Source organism: Carassius auratus, chromosome 39, assembly GCF_003368295.1.
Source record: "Carassius auratus strain Wakin chromosome 39, ASM336829v1, whole genome shotgun sequence".
Classification (NCBI taxonomy): Eukaryota; Metazoa; Chordata; class Actinopteri; order Cypriniformes; family Cyprinidae; genus Carassius; species Carassius auratus.
The window spans coordinates 3229076-3247901 of NC_039281.1; the positions used below are offsets into that span (position 1 = coordinate 3229076).

The 18826-nt window shown below is 35.1% G+C and overlaps 1 protein-coding gene across 1 annotated transcript; it reads right to left on the reverse strand.

The window, feature by feature from the left end:
• Positions 1 to 352: 352 nt before the first annotated feature.
• LOC113057693 (SH2 domain-containing protein 4A-like) lies at positions 353 to 16480 on the reverse strand. The gene is made up of 6 exons (XM_026225170.1): positions 16347 to 16480; positions 13025 to 13405; positions 7435 to 7582; positions 6920 to 7010; positions 5848 to 6121; positions 353 to 911 (listed from the first exon to the last, which is right to left on the reverse strand). The coding sequence occupies exons 2-6, from the start codon at positions 13203 to 13205 to the stop codon at positions 763 to 765; spliced, it is 843 nt and encodes a 280-aa protein (XP_026080955.1). The 5' UTR covers positions 13206 to 13405; positions 16347 to 16480; the 3' UTR covers positions 353 to 762.
• Between the last annotated feature and the right edge of the window lie 2346 nt (positions 16481 to 18826).

Here is an 18826-nt window from a genome sequence, read left to right on the forward strand (position 1 = left end):
TTCCATGTCTCTCTTTTTCCACCCCTACTCCTTTAGAGGAAGTGCAGAATGGAGGAAAATAAGGGAGAGGTCAGTAACTCAGCTGCATGAGCTCATTTGAGACAAGAGGGTCAGCATGATGGCCCGGCACTGCTGTCTGTCTCGTCCAATCGGACGCACAGATGATAACTATCCCAGCTGTTGTTACACAGTCTGAAATGATTGACTGTCTCCATCATGAACCAGATGCCACTGAGTTACCAAACATGTGGCGATAATATGGAAATACATTCTGAAGATCTATCTATCCATCCATCCACTTGTCTCATATTGGAGGGACTGGAATCATTAGCATTCAGTTCTCAAAAACCAGTTAAAATTAGTTGTTTTATTTAATATGACACCATTATTTACAACCAGACAAAAAAGATGAGACTTTATTTATACAAACATTACACAGTAAGTTTGGTCATTCTCCCCATAAGGAAACAAAGTTTATATTAAAAAAAATAAAAAAAATAAACAACATTGTGTAAAGGCAGAACAATTCTTTGAGTCCTTTGGAGACCATGTTCCTCTGTAAACAGTGTGAAAGCTAAAGAGTGATGGCTCGAGCTGGGTTATAAGAAGCATTTGATTTCCGTCAACATCCGTCTCCAGCTGGGTCCACACCTGGATCTGCTCATACGCTCAGGTATACGCTGGTCTTTCTGGTATTTTTAGTTCATCTTGCAGATTTTTGGATACACAAGGACATTTTTCAGGTGTGTAGCAGTGTTGTATTTATCTTACAGAAGGGGAGGCCAGTAGGTGTGTGGGCTTGCTGGGGATTGGTGGTTTGACACGTGGGGCATTAGTGGTGTTGAAGTTCTTCCTGAGCTGAGCCACACGGCCGCTGTATGTCAGAGTGCTATCCTTAATTTTCACCACCCCTTAGAGAAAAAGAGAACAAAGACTATCATTAGACAGAGTATATTATGTGTACAGAGCAACAGCAAAAAGCTTGTTTACAATTTAGACAAGTCAAGTTGTGATACTGAACAGAAAAACCCCAAACCAACTGCCTTTGCATGTGCTATTCAGAGACAATCATTGAATGTCATGTTTTTATTGTTGAAGACAAAACATGAAAAAGATAGTAAATAAATTCTAAAATTTTTGAATGTATGTGGATTTATGTGTATATAAACTAAAAGCTTTAACATTTTGAATTACAATGATATAAAATAGCATCATACTAACCGAATATGGTCATATATTATGTTTATATTATTTAATTATTTTTAATTGTATATATGAAGTAAGTGACGTGTGGTGACCCATACTCAGAATTTGTGATCTGCTTTTAACACATCCAAGTGAAAACACAATTATCATCGAATATCGCGTTTTAAGTAAGGAATAATTGACGACGGGCTGTTGAATTATTAGAAAAATAATCCTACTGCTTATACATTAATTAGTGTTCCAGTTTTGTGGAGATTCACACAGAGGTCAGTCATAAGTCGTGGTTACAGCTTTTGACCACTGGATATACAAAAATCATTTCAGGTTTAAGAAGGTTCAGGTTTCATCAACTATTGATGAACACATTTATTTTTATTTTTTTTCACTCTGTCTTTGGAAGGTTTTTGTCTTTCAAACACAAATGCACAAATTCACAAAATGTTTGTCATCTGATCCTCTTTCATCTAATATATTTACTTGAAGTACACCTGAGATTTTAAAACAAATATTTTAATAATTAAGTATCACATTTGCATGTTAATTGGTTCTCTGAAATTGGTTATTTTCTCATGACATGCAGGTAAACAAAGTTTTTTATTTTCTCAGTAAGTTTTTTTTATTATTATTTTGATTGATTTTAAAATTATTTATTTTAATTTAACATTTTTATGATTTAATTAGGTCTAATTATTAGCTTTTCATTAAACTCACAATCCCCCTTGAGTTCCTTCACAAACCATAGTTTGGGAAACCTTATATGATATCATGTTTTTAATGCACTTCATGTTTTTGATGACAACAAAATGAAATATATTTTCTTTCTCTTTGTATTTTTATATCAACATGGTACAAGATAATCCTATTTAAATCAATGTTACAAACGAGCTAGGTCAAAAGTAATCTAAAAGTAGTCTGATTATATTACCTAAAATGTGTAATATAATGGATTACGTTACAAAAAAAATATTTTTGTCATGCAATATATATATATATATATATATATATATATATATATATATATATATATATTAATGATTACAAGACTTTGACTGTCTGTAAATCACTGCTGACTTTAAAAAGCTGTTAGATCCCTGACACAAACCCGCCAGGGATTATTCCACAGCTGTCTCTCTCTCTCTCTCTCTCTCTCTCTCTCTCTCTCTCTCTCTCTCTCTCTCTCTCGATCCTCCTTTCCACCCACTCAAGGCAGGTCTAGAGGTCACAAGAGGGAGAAGTAAGGAGAGCGACAGCAGGCAGAAGAGAAAAAAGTGAGAGGAAGAAAGTAAAGGACGAAGAGAGTACAAATAACACGAGGGTGAGGTAGAGGGTAAAGGCTATGGGAGTGATGACTCAATTTGAATGTGTTAAACGGGGTGAGACAGGTGGCCAGGGAATAGGTGAAGGGGTGAATGAAGTAAAAGGGGGAATGGGGGGGGGGGGGAGCGAGATGGGGAGGACGCATGTGGGGAGTGTGGGTGACTTCAGAGACAGATGCTGTGGAGAGTGGGACTCAGAGTCTGTGGAGAACTGTATTTTTAGACTCTCCCTGAGGGGTCTAAGCCTGGAGTTCCGCCCCTTCACACTTTTCCGGTGAGACCAACTCTCTGCCATCACTTTTTTTCTTCCACACTGATGTGGGGGTCTTTACTATGTCCTCTAGTTTTTCCCCCTTGTATTCACGTGACGCAATCTCTATATTTGAGTTGCAAGCATCGGCACGGCAAAACAAGATCATTCCTAATAATAATGACTGAAAATGTGCAACGTGGCAAAGTAATCAGCAATGACACACTCTTCCAAATAATCAAAAGAAATTCAAAAACAACATATTCAGTTTCCGACAATGCAATGCACACCCAGACACTCATGTGTCATGTGTCTTTTCAAAATGTAATATAAACTGTAATATAAATATATGTTCATATGTATATAATTTATAAATGTAATATACATGTTTAAGCAATTATTATTCTCTATTCCAATCTGAAACAGGATGTTAAAATTTTTTATATATACAAAATCCCAGAATGTACGGACAAGCTTAATAAAAAATTATTTTTAAAAATAAAAAAAATTAAATCCATCCAAAAAGAAAAAAGGACGGACAAATATGAATACATATATAGTTTTATAAAGGGCTAAACTAATAAAAGAGTAAAATAAAAGCATCTGCTAAATAACTAAATGTAAATGTAAACAAGAAATATTACATTAGATATGAATATAGCTTATTAGTCTGAATATATACAAATCTTGATATATAAATGTTTCTGTTTCTTATTTTATTATATATATTCAGACTTAGAACTATATATTCAGATTCACTTCTATACATATAGCTATTCATGATTTATATTTCTATACTTAGTTTTGTATATATACATTTAGAATTATATCTACATTCCAATTTACATTTATATTATTCACACTTTATATTCAGCTTTATATTCAGATGTAATTTTTTGGACCTTCATCACACACACACACACACACACACACACACACACACACACACACACACACACACACACACACACACACACACACACAATACAAACATAATTACTTTACTTAACTAAATAAACACATATTTATATAATTTATATATGTTAATTATATATTTATTATATGTTGATTTATATAATTATAATTTCAGATTACTATTCATTGAATCTTCGCATGTTGAAAATAAAATTGCTAGTTGTTTGTCGTTGTAAATACCGTCCTGTGTAAACAATTCCGTGTAAACAGTTTCTGTTGTTATAAATCTCCTGCTCTCATTTTAAATAAATGTATTTCGGACTATTTTGTTGCTTAAGATCGCTTTAACAATAAAGGAAAAATTATATGGCGTCACGACAGTGACGCAGGCAGTACCACGTGACAAATCTAGATACTAGACAGCTGTGTTGATTATAGTGGGAGCGATCTAGTTTAGTCACGTGTCTCTCTGTTTCTCTCTCGGGAGTTGTTCCTGTTGATGCTTCTCTGGTCGATCCCTGCAGCCGTGACCCCTGACTGCGTTATGCTGTCGCCTTGGAAACGTGGGATCAGCGCAAATTCCATCTCCAGAGCACAGATGCGTGCGCACGCACAGATTGAGTCAAAACACACACAAACCTACAAATGAGCTACACGCAAATCATCATTTATCCACATTAACATTAAACAAATACACATGTATGTGCAATATTATGAGGTGACGGCACAAACAACACAACACCTGACCAACATCTGCCATACCAAGCCGAGATTCAGGTAAAGGTAGGCTTCGGTCGTTAATATGTTTGAATCCTGCGACCAAAACTCCTTTGGAAACAGAAAACAAGTTTTGGTGGTAATTGATGTTTAGGTCTGCAGACAGTGCAGCATTTTAGTAGGAAAAGACCATCGTATAGTTCCATGTTTTAGAAATATTATCCGCAGCTGGTAAACAACGGAAAGTGTTGCTGTGAATGGTGTGTCCTGTAGGTGGCGCACGCAGGTCTTACTGTCGACTGTGCTAATGACACTAGAAGTCCACTAGATGGCGCTTGGTGACCATTTACATTGACAACAACATGAATGTCCTTTTCTAAATGTAAGGTTTTAATAAATAATTTCTGATCAATAATTATCTGTTACTTTTCAATTATATTGAAAAATATTTAATAAAAAAATACTACACAAACACATTATTATTTTATAAAAAAAATATGTAATTTATTTATTTTATTAATTGTTTCATTTTGAAAATAAATGTATTTGAGGTCATTGATTATAGATGTATTTGAGATCATTATTATTGATATTTGTCTCATCAGGACAAATGTAGAATAGTTGTTCGAATTATATTTATATATTTAGTAATATAAATATATTGTTAAACTATATAATATAAAATATTAAACAATAATATTTATGTATTTAATCGTATATATATATTTCCTTTTTTCTAATTCCATTCTTTTAAAAAAACTTGCCCCTTTATACCTGCACTCTATTCAGTTACTAACTGCTAAAAAAAAAACACTAGCTTTCCCAATCTTTTTATTCTATCTATTTGTTTTATTTTTATTTATTACAGTGCTCAAAATTTGAAGTGGATCAAAACCTTTCATCAAATTTGTCCTAAAACCTAAAATCAAAATGTGTTCTTGTCTCAGAACATCTTTGATTAACTTATTCGATCCAAATGTTGACTACTGTATACAATTAACAAATGAAAAAAGAAAATCTTTAGCTTGCTCTACTCTTTTTATATTCTGTCTGTTTTCTTTTTATTTATTATATAATACTACTAATAATAAAAAACTTGCTACATGTACTGTGTTAATCTAACTGAGACTTGGTATACCACTTGCATGTCATTGCTCGCTTGTTGATTTTAATTGCTTCCATTGTCCTCATTTGTAAGTTGCTTTGGATAAAAGTGACTGCTAAATGACTCTCTCTCTTTCTCTCTCTCTCTCTCTCTCTCTCTCTCTATATATATATATATATATATATATATATATTGTTAAGATAAATGTTGATAATCTTGTTATTATTTTATTTTATGTTTTAGTTCTGTAAAAATATCATATTTTATTAAGGTGTTTTTGTAGTATTTTGTTGAAAGAATACCTGGGATTAATTCAGATTCTACTTCTGTGCTCTTACCTTTGTCTGGTGTGGGTGTGTCCAGTGGGTGTGTCATGTTGTTGATTGACAGATGCTCTTTCATCGCTCTGTGCAGTTGAAGCTCTCTGAGTCTGTCTGCTACTGTTGTCTCTGCATTGCTCATATGTGATTTGTAAAGGCCCATGTCCTCCTCCGCACTGCCTGAGTCTGAGTCATCTGTTTGGCCCCTGGTGTCCTCAGCTGACTGATCACAACTGCTGTCCTGCTTAGACTCATCTGAGACTGTCGTGGAATCACTCAGCTCCTCCGGTTTCTGTGGCGGATTAAATGAAACTCATTTGTAAACACTTATAAAATCGGAGTTGACAAATTTAGAGACACAAAGAGAGATGGAAGTGTGTGTTTGTGTGAGTAAGTGAGTGTGTTTGTCTGAGTGTGTGTGTATTCCCTCTGGCAATGTGGCACTGATGCCATCTGATACCGTTTAATTCTCTGCCCAGGCTCTAAACCATCTGCTCAGGGGAGCCTAGCCTGTCCAGCTACACACACCCATGGTCTTATTATTATTGATGCTCTTATTATTAAAGTCATACACACATACATGTGCGTTTTCTCACATGCACATTCATGACACATCTATTGTTTTTACACTAAGCTAATGATATTAGCTTATTCCTTCTCATAAAAACGTCTTTAAACAGGCTCTTTAAAAGAGTATGTAGAAGCGAGTCATGATACTGACACAGAGAGATATTGTGACAATGCCATCCTGAAAAATAAAAATTACCAAAGGTCAAAGACGTGAATCTTTTTTTTTTTTTTAATGGTTTACTCACTGATCTATATTATATTATCTATGACAGATCAGGGGTTTTACTATTCAGCCTATGCCTCCTTAAAATGGATCACTTGTATTCCTCTATTGTACATTGTTTTAGTTAAACGTGCTTGCTAAATTATGTAATGTAATAATTTTACATTATGTTAGGCCTATGAAGTTTATGGTAAAGTTTATAAAACATTTTTGTGCAATGAAATAGTTAGGATAGTTTTGGAAGTGTGTTGTCCAATACAACATAATTTCAGAAGCAAACCATTATTTATTTATTACCTTGAGCAGTAGCTGGATCCCTGGCTCTGTGCTGGTTTGTTGTGCTCTGCTGGGTTTGTAGTAGCTGCACTTCACAGGTTCGGCTTTTGCTCTGTGAACAAAGAAAAGCACATTTAACTCTGTGGTTTGAGAATATATTGCTATAATGTTTGTGGTGTGGTATCAGTGTATTTCTGCCTGCTGTTATTGTGGTTTATTATATGATTCTCTGGGATACTTGATTCTGAGTCTATATTGGCTAGTATTCAGCTGTCAGATATTTTAGTGTGATGAACATTAAAAAGCAACTAGATTTCCTGAGCATTCCATTCAATAGATTTGGGTTGATGCTCACCATATTGTAAATATTATACATATTAGTCTTCGAATAGTGGTGAGTGGAATCTGTAAATGTGTCACTTTTGATCAATCAAATCAATCAAAATAAATTTCAATCAATATTTAATGTCCATAATGTACAGTCAACCATAATCCCTTCCATAGTGTATTTCTACCTATTATTGAGGGTGTTGTACCTGTTGAAAGTATTGGGGTGGGCCGCAGTTTTGTTTTTCGGCTCGGACAGAATGAGTTTTGGAGATTTGAGCTCGTCCGATTCTCCAAAGATACACACATGCACGTCACCGTCACTGCCGAGCAGCCAGCTCACACTTTTACAAGGGCCTGGGGATAAAACAATAAACATGTCAAGAAAATCAATATCTGAGAAACAATAAATAAATGAGCAACACAGAGACAATTAAGTTACGAAGACAAAGATGCGCGACAGAGACAAGAGCACATGTTTAGGCCTTTTGCTTGCATTTTGAACAAAGAAAATGGGTATTTGTGAGGTTTAAGAGGCTGTAATTTCATGCTATTTAGATTTTCTTTACTAGATTCAAAAGGTTGAGTGTTGGCAGTTTAGCATGGACCTGTTTAAAGCATATTTCTTCACTGAGTGCCCTTTAAAATTGTATTCTGTCGCAATATATTTGTTATTTAGTAACACTAACGGATGTTTTTTTTTTTTTTAGGCATTAGAGACCTATTTGAGATGTTAACCAGCCAAACCATGACCTGTTTTTTATATTACACTCTGTAGTGTATCATTTTCAAAGACAGATGGCGCTGTGACATGGATTGAAATTGATCCTGCATATACTGTAGGTCACCTGCTCTGGTTTAGAAGTGTGTTAAAGGTAGTTCACCCAAAAATGAAAATTATGTCATTAATAACTTACTCTCATGTCGTTCCAAACTTTTGAGACCTCCGTTCATCTTCTGAACACAGTTTAAGATATTTTAGATTTAGTCTGAGAGCTCTCAGTCCCTCCATTGAAGCTGTGTGTACGGTCTACTGTCCATGTCCAGAAAGGTAATAAAAACATCTTCAAAGTAGCCCATGTGACATCAGAGGGTCAGTTAGAATTTGCTGAAGCATCAAAAATATATTTTGGTCCAAAAATAACAAAAATTATGACTTTATTCAGCCTATGATGTCACATGGACTACTTTGATGATATTTTTCTTACCTTTCTGGACATGGACAGTACATAAATTTTCAATGGAGGGACAGAAAGCTCTCTTACTAAATCTAAAATATCTGTGTTCCGAAGACGAACGGAGGTATAATTTTCATTTTTGGGTAAACTAACTATCAGTGTTATCAGTGTGTAGGTGTCAATACCAGCGTGCATCAGGCTTGTATTATCACCTTACAGAAACTTGCACTGACCCACAAAGGCTGTGAATCCTTCTCTGTCACCCTCCTCATTATTTCAGTGTGATTTAAACTTCTCAGATTACACCAAATGTTTGAAGGCAAGAAATTAAATGTGATCAACTTCTGTGGTTCTTACATAAGAGGTGACAAAGAGGATCCTTGTGCTGATCGTAGGGGACCACAGTTCAACTCATATAATCTAAAACTCAGTTCACCTCATAAATAATCTAAAAGTACATAGTAATAGCATGCATATCACAGTGGGAATTAAAAAAATGTCAAGAATTTCCCAGCAGGAAACTTCGTTCAAGCAGGGCACGATCTGTTTTTCCTTTCCTTTCCTTTTTTTTTTTTTTTTTTTTGCATGCACGTAAGAGAAAACCTAACACCCCACAGCTCCAGCAGAAAGGGTTACGTAAAGAACCGGTTCTCCAGGCTGACAGAAGCAACACCACATCTAAGAGCGAAGCAGATCAGATTGGCTTAATTACATGCAGGGATGAATTTAGAGGATGTTTCTGTTAGAAATCTCAGAAATGTTCAGTATGTGTATAGCTGAAACTACAAAAGTTATATAATAAAACTGACACACATCTTTATAAGGTGTTTTGACACACTAATGGTTAGATCTTTGTGTGTGTATTTGTGTGTGTGTGTGCGTGTCTGTGTGTTTGTTTGTTTGTTTGTTTGTATATTGCTTGTTGCCTGGGTCACATTCAACCACAAATGCTGCTCAAGACATTGTGTGTGTTTTTGAAAGGTAACTGCGTGATGATGAATGTGTTTTTTAAGGACATTTACTTAAAGCACTATGACCCCACACCTGGACCATGAGATTAGAGCATAGAGAATTTACAATTTTGGCTGAACTATCCATTCAAACTCCTTAAAAAAAGCGTAAATGAGACTATTGTTGGCATATAGTAGAAGAACAGGTCAGCGGTTCTCAGGGACCCACAGCAAACTATTCTAAAAGCTTCCTCTCAAAGAACTAAAAAAAATCTGCATATAAGGAAGCCTAATTATAAAAGTATGATTTCTAAATCTGGAAATAATTCCATGATAATTTTGATGCATTTCATGAATAAACACCTTCTGTATGCCAAGCTCTACAAAATAGTTCAGGTATATCAGCTAGATATTGTGAGAAAACTATTTCTTTCAAATCCTTATGCTGAATATTTATCCAGTGAATCATGAACAGCTGGAAAGGTTGTAGGTCTTTAACTGTTGTTGTGGACGGTGCCTTAAGGTCCTTGAAGGTTGGGAAGCACTTGTATAGAGCAATGAAGATGTTTTGATTATTTGGTCTTATTTGGAGTTTGATAAAAGGTTGAGTTCATGCTGATATCTTTGACTTTAAAGAATGTAAACAAGATCAAGAAGAGCTGAATGCTAACAATTTTCAGTAGTGATTATATGTTGATATAATATGTATAATCTATTATTAATAAAAAACTAGGGTTATGCTTCAAAAAGAAAAAGAGGACAGTTATGTCCCACACATTAGTTAATGCATCAGGAATCATTAATGCAGATATATTACTTATGCAATGTATAATATGCAGAAAAACACCAACTTTTATTTATACAATGAACATATTGTTAAGTATAAACCTTATTGTAAAGTGTTTAACTTAGTTGTGTAGCTCAAAAACTCACTTTGCTGGACTAATGTGTGCTTCTAAATGATTCACACCTTTAGAGGAAATAAATGTCCACGAAAAAAAAGGATGGGTCATGCTACAAAGACAGTAAGTGTGACATCACATCCTGTTGCTCATATTCATTGACGCATATTAGGTGTCTGCATTAATTCCACAGGCTTATGTTTAGTTTGACCACACCTGGTCTCCATTTGCCATCCATTTAATCTGATTGCTGTGAAAGAGAAACAATTTGACATAACAGAAATCTCATTGGTCATTTTCTCTCCAGTGGGCAGTGAAAGAGTCTCGAGTACAAAGTTCCCGTGGTAGCCAATAGTTTTGTTTGTTTGTGTACACAAATTTAATCAGTATTTATCTCGACTACCCCTGATGCAGAGCTGACACGCACAGTATCAGCTGAGGCGGCTGAAACCAGCCACAAAGTGCTGATTTAAAGAAACACAGACACAGCTGCGTTTCACATGAGCTGTGAACCCTGTCAGTTGTGTGTCCACAGAGAGAAAATCAAAAGAGTACCGAAAGAGATTTTACTAAACTAAAGTAAATGAATAAGAGTCCAACTGCTTGACTGTGACACAGCAGCTTTCTACATGTGGCCCATGTGACTTGATGCTTTTTTGATAAGAAACCGAAGCTGGGGGAGAATACCAGCACTATTGAACATTTACATCAGGGGTGTCATATTCAGTTCAGATTCAACTCTAATTAAACAGACCTGATCCAACTAAACAGGTTCTTCAGGCTTATTTGAAAACTACATGTTATGTGTGTTGGAGCTAAACTGTGCAGGGCTGTGTTCCTCCAGGAACTGAGTTTGACACCTGTTATTTACATTCTTGAGCAAATGCTGTTCTAAACATCATTTCCTGTTCAGCTGGATTCCATTGTCATCAAAATGAATTGAATGTTTTTTCCCAGCCAGAGAACATCGGTTCAAGCTGTCGCAGATTTTACGAGCATCTGATATTTCGAAATTCCATGTACAGCATATTTATTCCGTGTTACACAAGCTCTTGTTCTCAGTTTTTTCCTCATACTGTCATTTGAAAACCACACTATTAGCTTCTTTTTTTCTCTATTCTCTAAAGAACTTTCATTTTTAAAGGAATATATCTCCCAAAAGGTATTCACCCTTAGGCTACCCAAGTTGTATAAGTTTGTTGCTTCATTGAAACAGATTAGAAGACATTTTGCATTACATCACTTGCTCAGTCAGAATAAGAGTCTTTCAAAGTGAAAAGCTGTGTGTTTGTAAGAAACGAATAAATCCATCATTAGGGCGTTTTAACTTTTAACACTTGTTACTGGCCAAAAAAAGTCCATAATTCATAATAATGGTCGGTCCATCTTCTCACGTGAAAATCCACATTTATTTTTAGAATCGTTTTGGACTGTTTTCAATTGTAAACACTGCCTGATCTGTGCATATTATTCTGAATCAGACAAGAAGACTTTTTCACTGGAGAATTATGGATAGAGGACTCTTGTTGTAGCCAGAAGCACCTAATTAAAAATGATGAATGGATTACAAACATGCAGCTTTTCCATTCACAAGATGTAATCGATTGGCTGAAGTCATGAGGATTACTTGTGGATTATTGTGATGTTTTATCAACTATTTGGACTCAAATTCTGACAGCACCCATTCACTGCAGAGTATCCATTGGTGAACATTTGATTTAATGCTACATTTCTTCAATTCTGTTCCGATGAAGTCATGAACTCATCTACATCTTGGAGTAAGTTTTCAAAATTTCATCTTTTTTTAAAAAAACAAAAAGGAACAAAAAGGTTTTTTTGAAAATGTCTCTTTCAAGGACTGTTCACTGAAAGGTTCTTTTGGGCATCCAAAAATGGGTCTTTTATAATTGCTTTGTTTTTGCGTGTTGTGCTTCCTGAGAACATTCCATGCCCAAATTTCTGGCATAGCACATCCTCAGGCATTAGTGTTAGAAAGCTCTGAAATGTTTAGAGGAATTTACAGTGGCTGGGCCCCTACAGCATTACAGGGGTTAGATCCCAAACAACTACTTACAAATGTTGATGCTATGGAGATAAGCAGTAATCTACTGCAAGGTGATTTGCATGAAAGTATTGTGCTGTGGTGCAAGGTCAGTGTTGCATAACTGGAATTTGGCTCTGGTTTTACCCTTGCAGTAGCTGTAGCATGCTGTAGCATGTCTCTGTCATATTGTTATGTGACTCTTTCTCTCTTTCAGGTCACTTCATTTCCTTTGGCCCTATGTGCTCTCCTTGAAATGACGTTGGTACATTTCACACAGGCATTGGTTTTCCTGTTGCATAAGTAAGGGCGTGTTAAAATTTATTTTGAAGCTGCTTTCATATAGTTTGCTGGAAATGCGTAAAAGGATCTGCACAGAGATTCAGTAAAAGTGAATTCTCTCTTCTAACAGAACTGAAGTATATTCAGCACTGCTGTGTGAATGTAGCCATATTCACTGCGCTGCTCTCTAAATCACTATTCAAAAGTCTTTCCGTTGGGTTCAATTCAACTATTGAAACACGTCATCAGAACCAAGTGAAAAAATGTCACCTTGTGCTCACTTTATGCCGAATGGGTCTGTGAGGTTAAATTAAGATGTCACAAGAATGTGCAAAAACAGAGACACCCAAAAACATTATACTGTTCTGTAAATAGTTTTTGTCTCCTGTTGATGCTTAGAGAATGATAGACGTGGCTGTATTTTTAGAAAGGGTGTGAGTTCATACCTTTCTTTTGCCGGAGCTTTTCTTTTTTCATCCCTTCCTTGCCCTCCTTCTCTTCTTGCTCCTTCCAGCGCCTGACTTGTTCCTCTCTCATTTTGAAGAACAGTATCTTCTTCTGTTCCTCATTTAAGGCCTCTAGTACATCAGGGTCGATGTACATATCAGCGAGGATTTGCTGCAGCATGTTGTGTCTGTATGAATGTTGTAGGCTTTTGAATAAGTGTGCTGGTACACAAAAATGCTTTTGAGGAGTCCAGCTCCTTTTTTGGAATTCTTGTCGTCCTTTTTTTCAAACAAAAGCTCCCTCTATCTTCCAAAGATTGGCATTTTAGATCCTGCTGTTGAGTTTGTTTCTGTCCCACGCTCTGGCCATGTGATTCTAGCCTAAGAGAGAGAGAGAGAAATGGGAGGAGGTAAAAAAAAAGAAAGAAAGATCCATTACAGCATCTGTTGCCATTTTTGTTCAGCACCTCTTTATGGACGACTACTTTATATCTCTGTAGTAATTAATCCTGATTTCATTTGTAAAACAGCTAAGCTTCCCACTCCAATTTCCTCTTTCTTAAGAGAGCAGAGAGCAGTTTAATTGCTTTTTCATAGATTAGGAGGTTCAGTGAAGCTCTTAGACGTTTTTGATATTTGTATGTAAAAAAAAAAAAAAAATATATATATATATATAATTCAAGATAAAATGCTTGAAATGATGGAATTACTTGGTTTGTCCTGTAGACTGTGTTCCATTGTTATATACACACACACACACACACACACAGGTGCATCTCAATAAATTAGAATGTCGTGGGAAAAGTTCATTTATTTCAGTAATTCAACTCAAATTGTGAAACTTGTGTATTAAATAAATTCAATGCACACAGACTGAAGTAGTTTAAGTTTTTGGTTCTTTTAATTGGGATGATTTTGGTTCACATTTAACAAACATCATGGTGACCAACACCATGGTCATTTAACCAACTTTTGGTGCTTCTGGCAGTGTGGGCAGGTGCCAAATCCTGCTGGAAAATGAAATCAGCATCTTCAAAAAGCTGGTCAGCAGAAGGAAGCACGTATTGCTCCAAAATTTCTAGGTAAACGGGTCCAGTGACTTTGATTTTCAAAAAACACAATGGACCAACACCAGCAGATGACATTGTACCAAAAAACATCACAGACTGTGGAAACTTAACACTTCAAGCAACTTGGGCTATGAGCTTCTCCACCCTTCCTCCAGACTCTAGGACCTTGGTTTCTAAATGAAATACAAAACTCGTCTCATCTGAAAAGAGGACTTTGGACCAATGGGCAACAGTCCAGTTCTTCTTCTCCTTAACCCAGGTAAGACACCTCTGATGTTGTCTGTGGTTCAGCAAATTCCTTGATAATTCTGTGTTTTGGCTTTTGATGCCAAAAATTCCTTGTGAAGTTCACTCAAATTCTTGAATTGATTTTTCTTGACAATCCTCATAAGGCTGTGGGTCTCTCGGTTGGTTGTGCATCTTTTTCTTCCATGCTTTTTCCTTGTACTCAACTTTCTGCTAACATACTTGGATACAGCACTCTGTGAACAGGCAGCTTCTTTGGCAATGAATGTTTGTGGCTTACCCTCCTTGTGAAGGGTGTCAATGATTGTCTTCTGGACAACTGTCAGATCAGACTTTCCTATGATTGTGTAGTGAACCAAACCGAGAGTCCATTTTGAAGGCTCAGGAAACATTTGCAGGTGTTTTGAGTCGATTAGCTGATTAGCATGTTACCATATTCTTATTTGTTGAGATGTGAATTGGTGGATTTTTGTTAAATGTGAACCAAAATCATCACAATTAAAATAACCAAAAACTTAAACCACTTCAGTCTGTGTGCAATGAATTTATTTAAAACACAAATTTCACAATTTGAGCTGAATTACTGAAAAAAAAAAAACTTTGCCACGACATTCTAATTTATTGAGATGTACCTGTGTGTGTGTGTGTGTGTGTGTCTATATATATATATATATATATATATATATATATATATATATATATATATATATATATATATATATTTGATCGTAAAAGGTCAAAAGCATTCTTGGTATTGACAAGAAGTAGTCAATGAGTGTTGTGACAGAAAGCCTGTTTGTGACATCATAAATGAGCTGAAAACACATTCAGGTATAAATCGAGCTAATGATGTGAAAAATTATCTCTTTTTTTCCCGATGACACATTTCAATAGTTGAATTGAACCGTATGGAGAGGCTTTTGAACACTGATTCATGTCAGCAGTATATTTTGAGATACTGTTGAGATCTTATCTGAAGCTTACATGAGATATATTAGTAGATACAATTAGAAAGTGAGACAATTACACTTTCTTCTTAATCTCACTAATGTCTAGAAGATGGAATTTGTTATATTACAGTGGTTCTCTTTGTGATTTTCTCTCCTGTGGGGGTTTAAAGGAGACTGTTGGGACCAATGTTCCTCTAATCAGCTGTAAGTTTTGATGTTTTATGGTTTGATCTAGACTGCTGTTCAGTTGAGTTGACAATAGCAGTCTGTTTTATTCCAGAGCTCTGTGTGATTTTCCTCTCTCTGTTGACTTTGGCTAAATGAGCATCTATATTTCCCTCCCTCATTCATTTTATTTAGTTTTTTCATTCAGTAGCTCCATCCCTGTTGCTGTAACACAGATTACTACAGCATTTCAGTCCTTAACTCTCCCTTTTGTTTTCTTTATTTCTCTCTGCCAAAAAATAATCCTAATGCTACACCATTTCTCAAACAAAGAGCCTCTCTATTCCAAACCAATCTTGCATCAGATCAGACATGTTTCTTCACCAAACAACTAACAAACCTATTCAAATCCAACAAAGAAGCAGTAAATTAATAAACATCTGTGCTTTTTAATTAGAGTGGTAATGAACACACACACACACACACACCTACTGAGTTTACTCAAGCAAAACTAACAACCTGATCACTAGTTCAAATGCAGCTGAAATAACATGTTAAAACTGTGATGATGCACTCAGTGAATAATAAAAATGTTGGTACATTAGGAATGGACAATAGAGACTGAGCCATTTACACAAAGACTCACAGCACAAAAGATTCAAAGTTGGAAAAAGAGCAACTATGAGAAACAAAGCAGGAGAGAAAGCAGCCATTAGACTAACTGTAACTTTAACTTTAACTTTAACCAAAACAGTCTCAGTTCTTCAGCACATGGGAGAAAGAGAGAGATCGAGAGAAAGAGAGAATGAAAAAGCTGTAAAGATGAGGACAAAGAGACTGCTGAGTGCTGATGAAGTGTGCTGAGAGAGAGAAAAGTGAACTAGTACTTACATTCAGAGCTGGAGAAGTGTTCTGTGGAGTTGTGTTAGTGAAACAGGGAGCAGGCAGCGTGTGTGTGTGTGTGTGTGAGTGTGTGTGTCTTTCTCTCAGCTGCTTTTGTATTTGAGTGCACTACTGGTGTGACATCATAGCATTCTTCCTCCCTCCCTCTCTCTCTCTCCCTCCCTCCTTCTATCAGACTTCCTCACTTCAACTCTTCTTCTTTGTCTCCTCCCTCTCCCTCTCGGTCAGTTTCAATAAGATTCATTGGTAGAACAAAAACAGCTACATTTGAATTGCCAAATCAGCAGGTTAGACTGATGTTGACATATGGGAAATGGTAACTAATTAACAACATACCCTCATTACGCTGTAAAAAAAATATTTTTCAGAATTGTAAATAAAACAAAGATCATTTGAGTTTGTTTTCAAGAAAATACTATTTCAGTCTTTCTACTTCAAAATTCACATTTCATTTAATACTTGTCATTTCATCTGTAATTATTTGTTAAAATCTACAAGCAACTTCTGAGTGAAAACTGTTTCTAGGACTACATCATTTTTTCTGCGTAGTTCAACCAATGCATTAAGTAGCATTAACTAACCATGAAAAAAAGTCTTTAATGTTTATTTATACAGATGTTCGTCGTTAAATCTTGTTTATTTATAATACTTACAGTTGTATAAATTAACTTTAAATTTAAAGTAATTTATACATTGTAATATTAACCAAAATCAATTAGTGCTGTTAAATAGTAATATTTATTGTTATTTAATGTTTGATAAAGCGTTATCTGATCTTAACATATAAAACCTTTTTGTGACAATACTCATTTAAATTCAATTAATGCAAAAAATATTAGATATTAGAATATTAGATTAAATTAAATATTAGAATAATCTTTTAGGGTGAACATGTTTTTATTGTATAGTTATGTAATTATGCCGTTTTTGTGGGACATCGAAACACAAAAATGTCTAGGTGATCTAACTAAAGAGACAAAGTATCATTAAAAGTTTCACTGAAATTCTTAAGAAAATAACTGCCATTCATTATTTACTAAGAAAAAAAAAACACTGAATCAGTTTTATAAAGTTACTATTAACATTTACAAGAAAATCAGACAAGCACATAAAATATTTTGTCCTTTTCAGGAATAGGCACATTTATTTTATTTGTCTTCATTGACAAATATAAAAATGTCTAAATATTTATGACTCAAAAATTATTATTTTTTGACCACACAAACCCATTCAGGTAAAAATTGAGGGTATGACGTGAGAGATTTTCTTTTCCCCTTGACGCATTTCAATAGTTGAACTGAACCCTCAGGGGAAGTCGTGCACAAATTCTGAGTATGGGTCACCAGACTTGGCTGAATGTCACGTCACTTCACTTTTTTATCAGCAGTGCAGACTGAGATATGGTTGAGATCTTATCTGAAGCTCTGGAGACACACTTAAGATTAACTACACTCTCTATTCAGTGTTATTGCTGTCTAGGAGAAATGATTCACATTGTTATTTTTCTTTCCTCTGGGGATTTTGGGACAGTTTGGAAGTTGGAATTAAAATATTTTAGAATATTTTTATTATATATATTAGATATTAGATATTTTAGGGTCATTTTTTTTTTAAGAAAAAAATGTTTCAATGTTTCAATTTTAATGTTTTTTGCATATGTTTGAAATGTATCCTGGTGTCTTATGTGCCAAAGACAACAGAGATGCAATAAAGGACTCCACACATCACAAAACCCAATGACTAGTGTCTCTATAGAGCTCGGACTAAATAGATCTGTGAAAGCCACAGGGGTTGAGCTGTGTTTTGGGCAGAACTGAAGTGTAAAGATGTGAATTAAAGGCTATCCAGTTAGTACAGGATAAATTTAGGCCTAGAAAATAATGGTGCTTAATCTGTGGTAACAGGTGATTTTCCCATCAAGCCTTGCAAGTCAAGGTTAATTAAACAAGGAAATGAACCTGTTTTCCTACAAGACTCAGATTAAATTTAAAAGGCCCAGCATTTATTATGTAAACAGTCTCCTCCTTTTCCATAATCACCTGACTTTTGTTTTTAACACAGTCATGACTTAAACATGTTACACACCCACAACGAAGGGAGGCATCTGGTAAAGGGATAGTTCATCCAAAAAAGGAAAATGATCATTTACTCACCCCATGTTGTTCCAAACCGGTATATCTGTCTTCCTTCTGGGGAACACAAAAGATCTCTTGAGAAATGTCTCAAGAGATCTGTTGTTTTTTGTTCATACACTGGAAGTCAATGGGGACAGTTAAGTGTTGTTTATTTCACATTTTCTTTTGAAAAAAGTGAGTAAATGATGACATAATTTTATTTTTGGGTGAACTATGTCTTTAACATAGATAAATATTTGTTAAAAAATAAATAAATAAATAAATAAATAAAAGAAGAACACAATTCATTTTCACATGATGTCACAATGTTTGTTTTCCTTACAAGCATGCTTT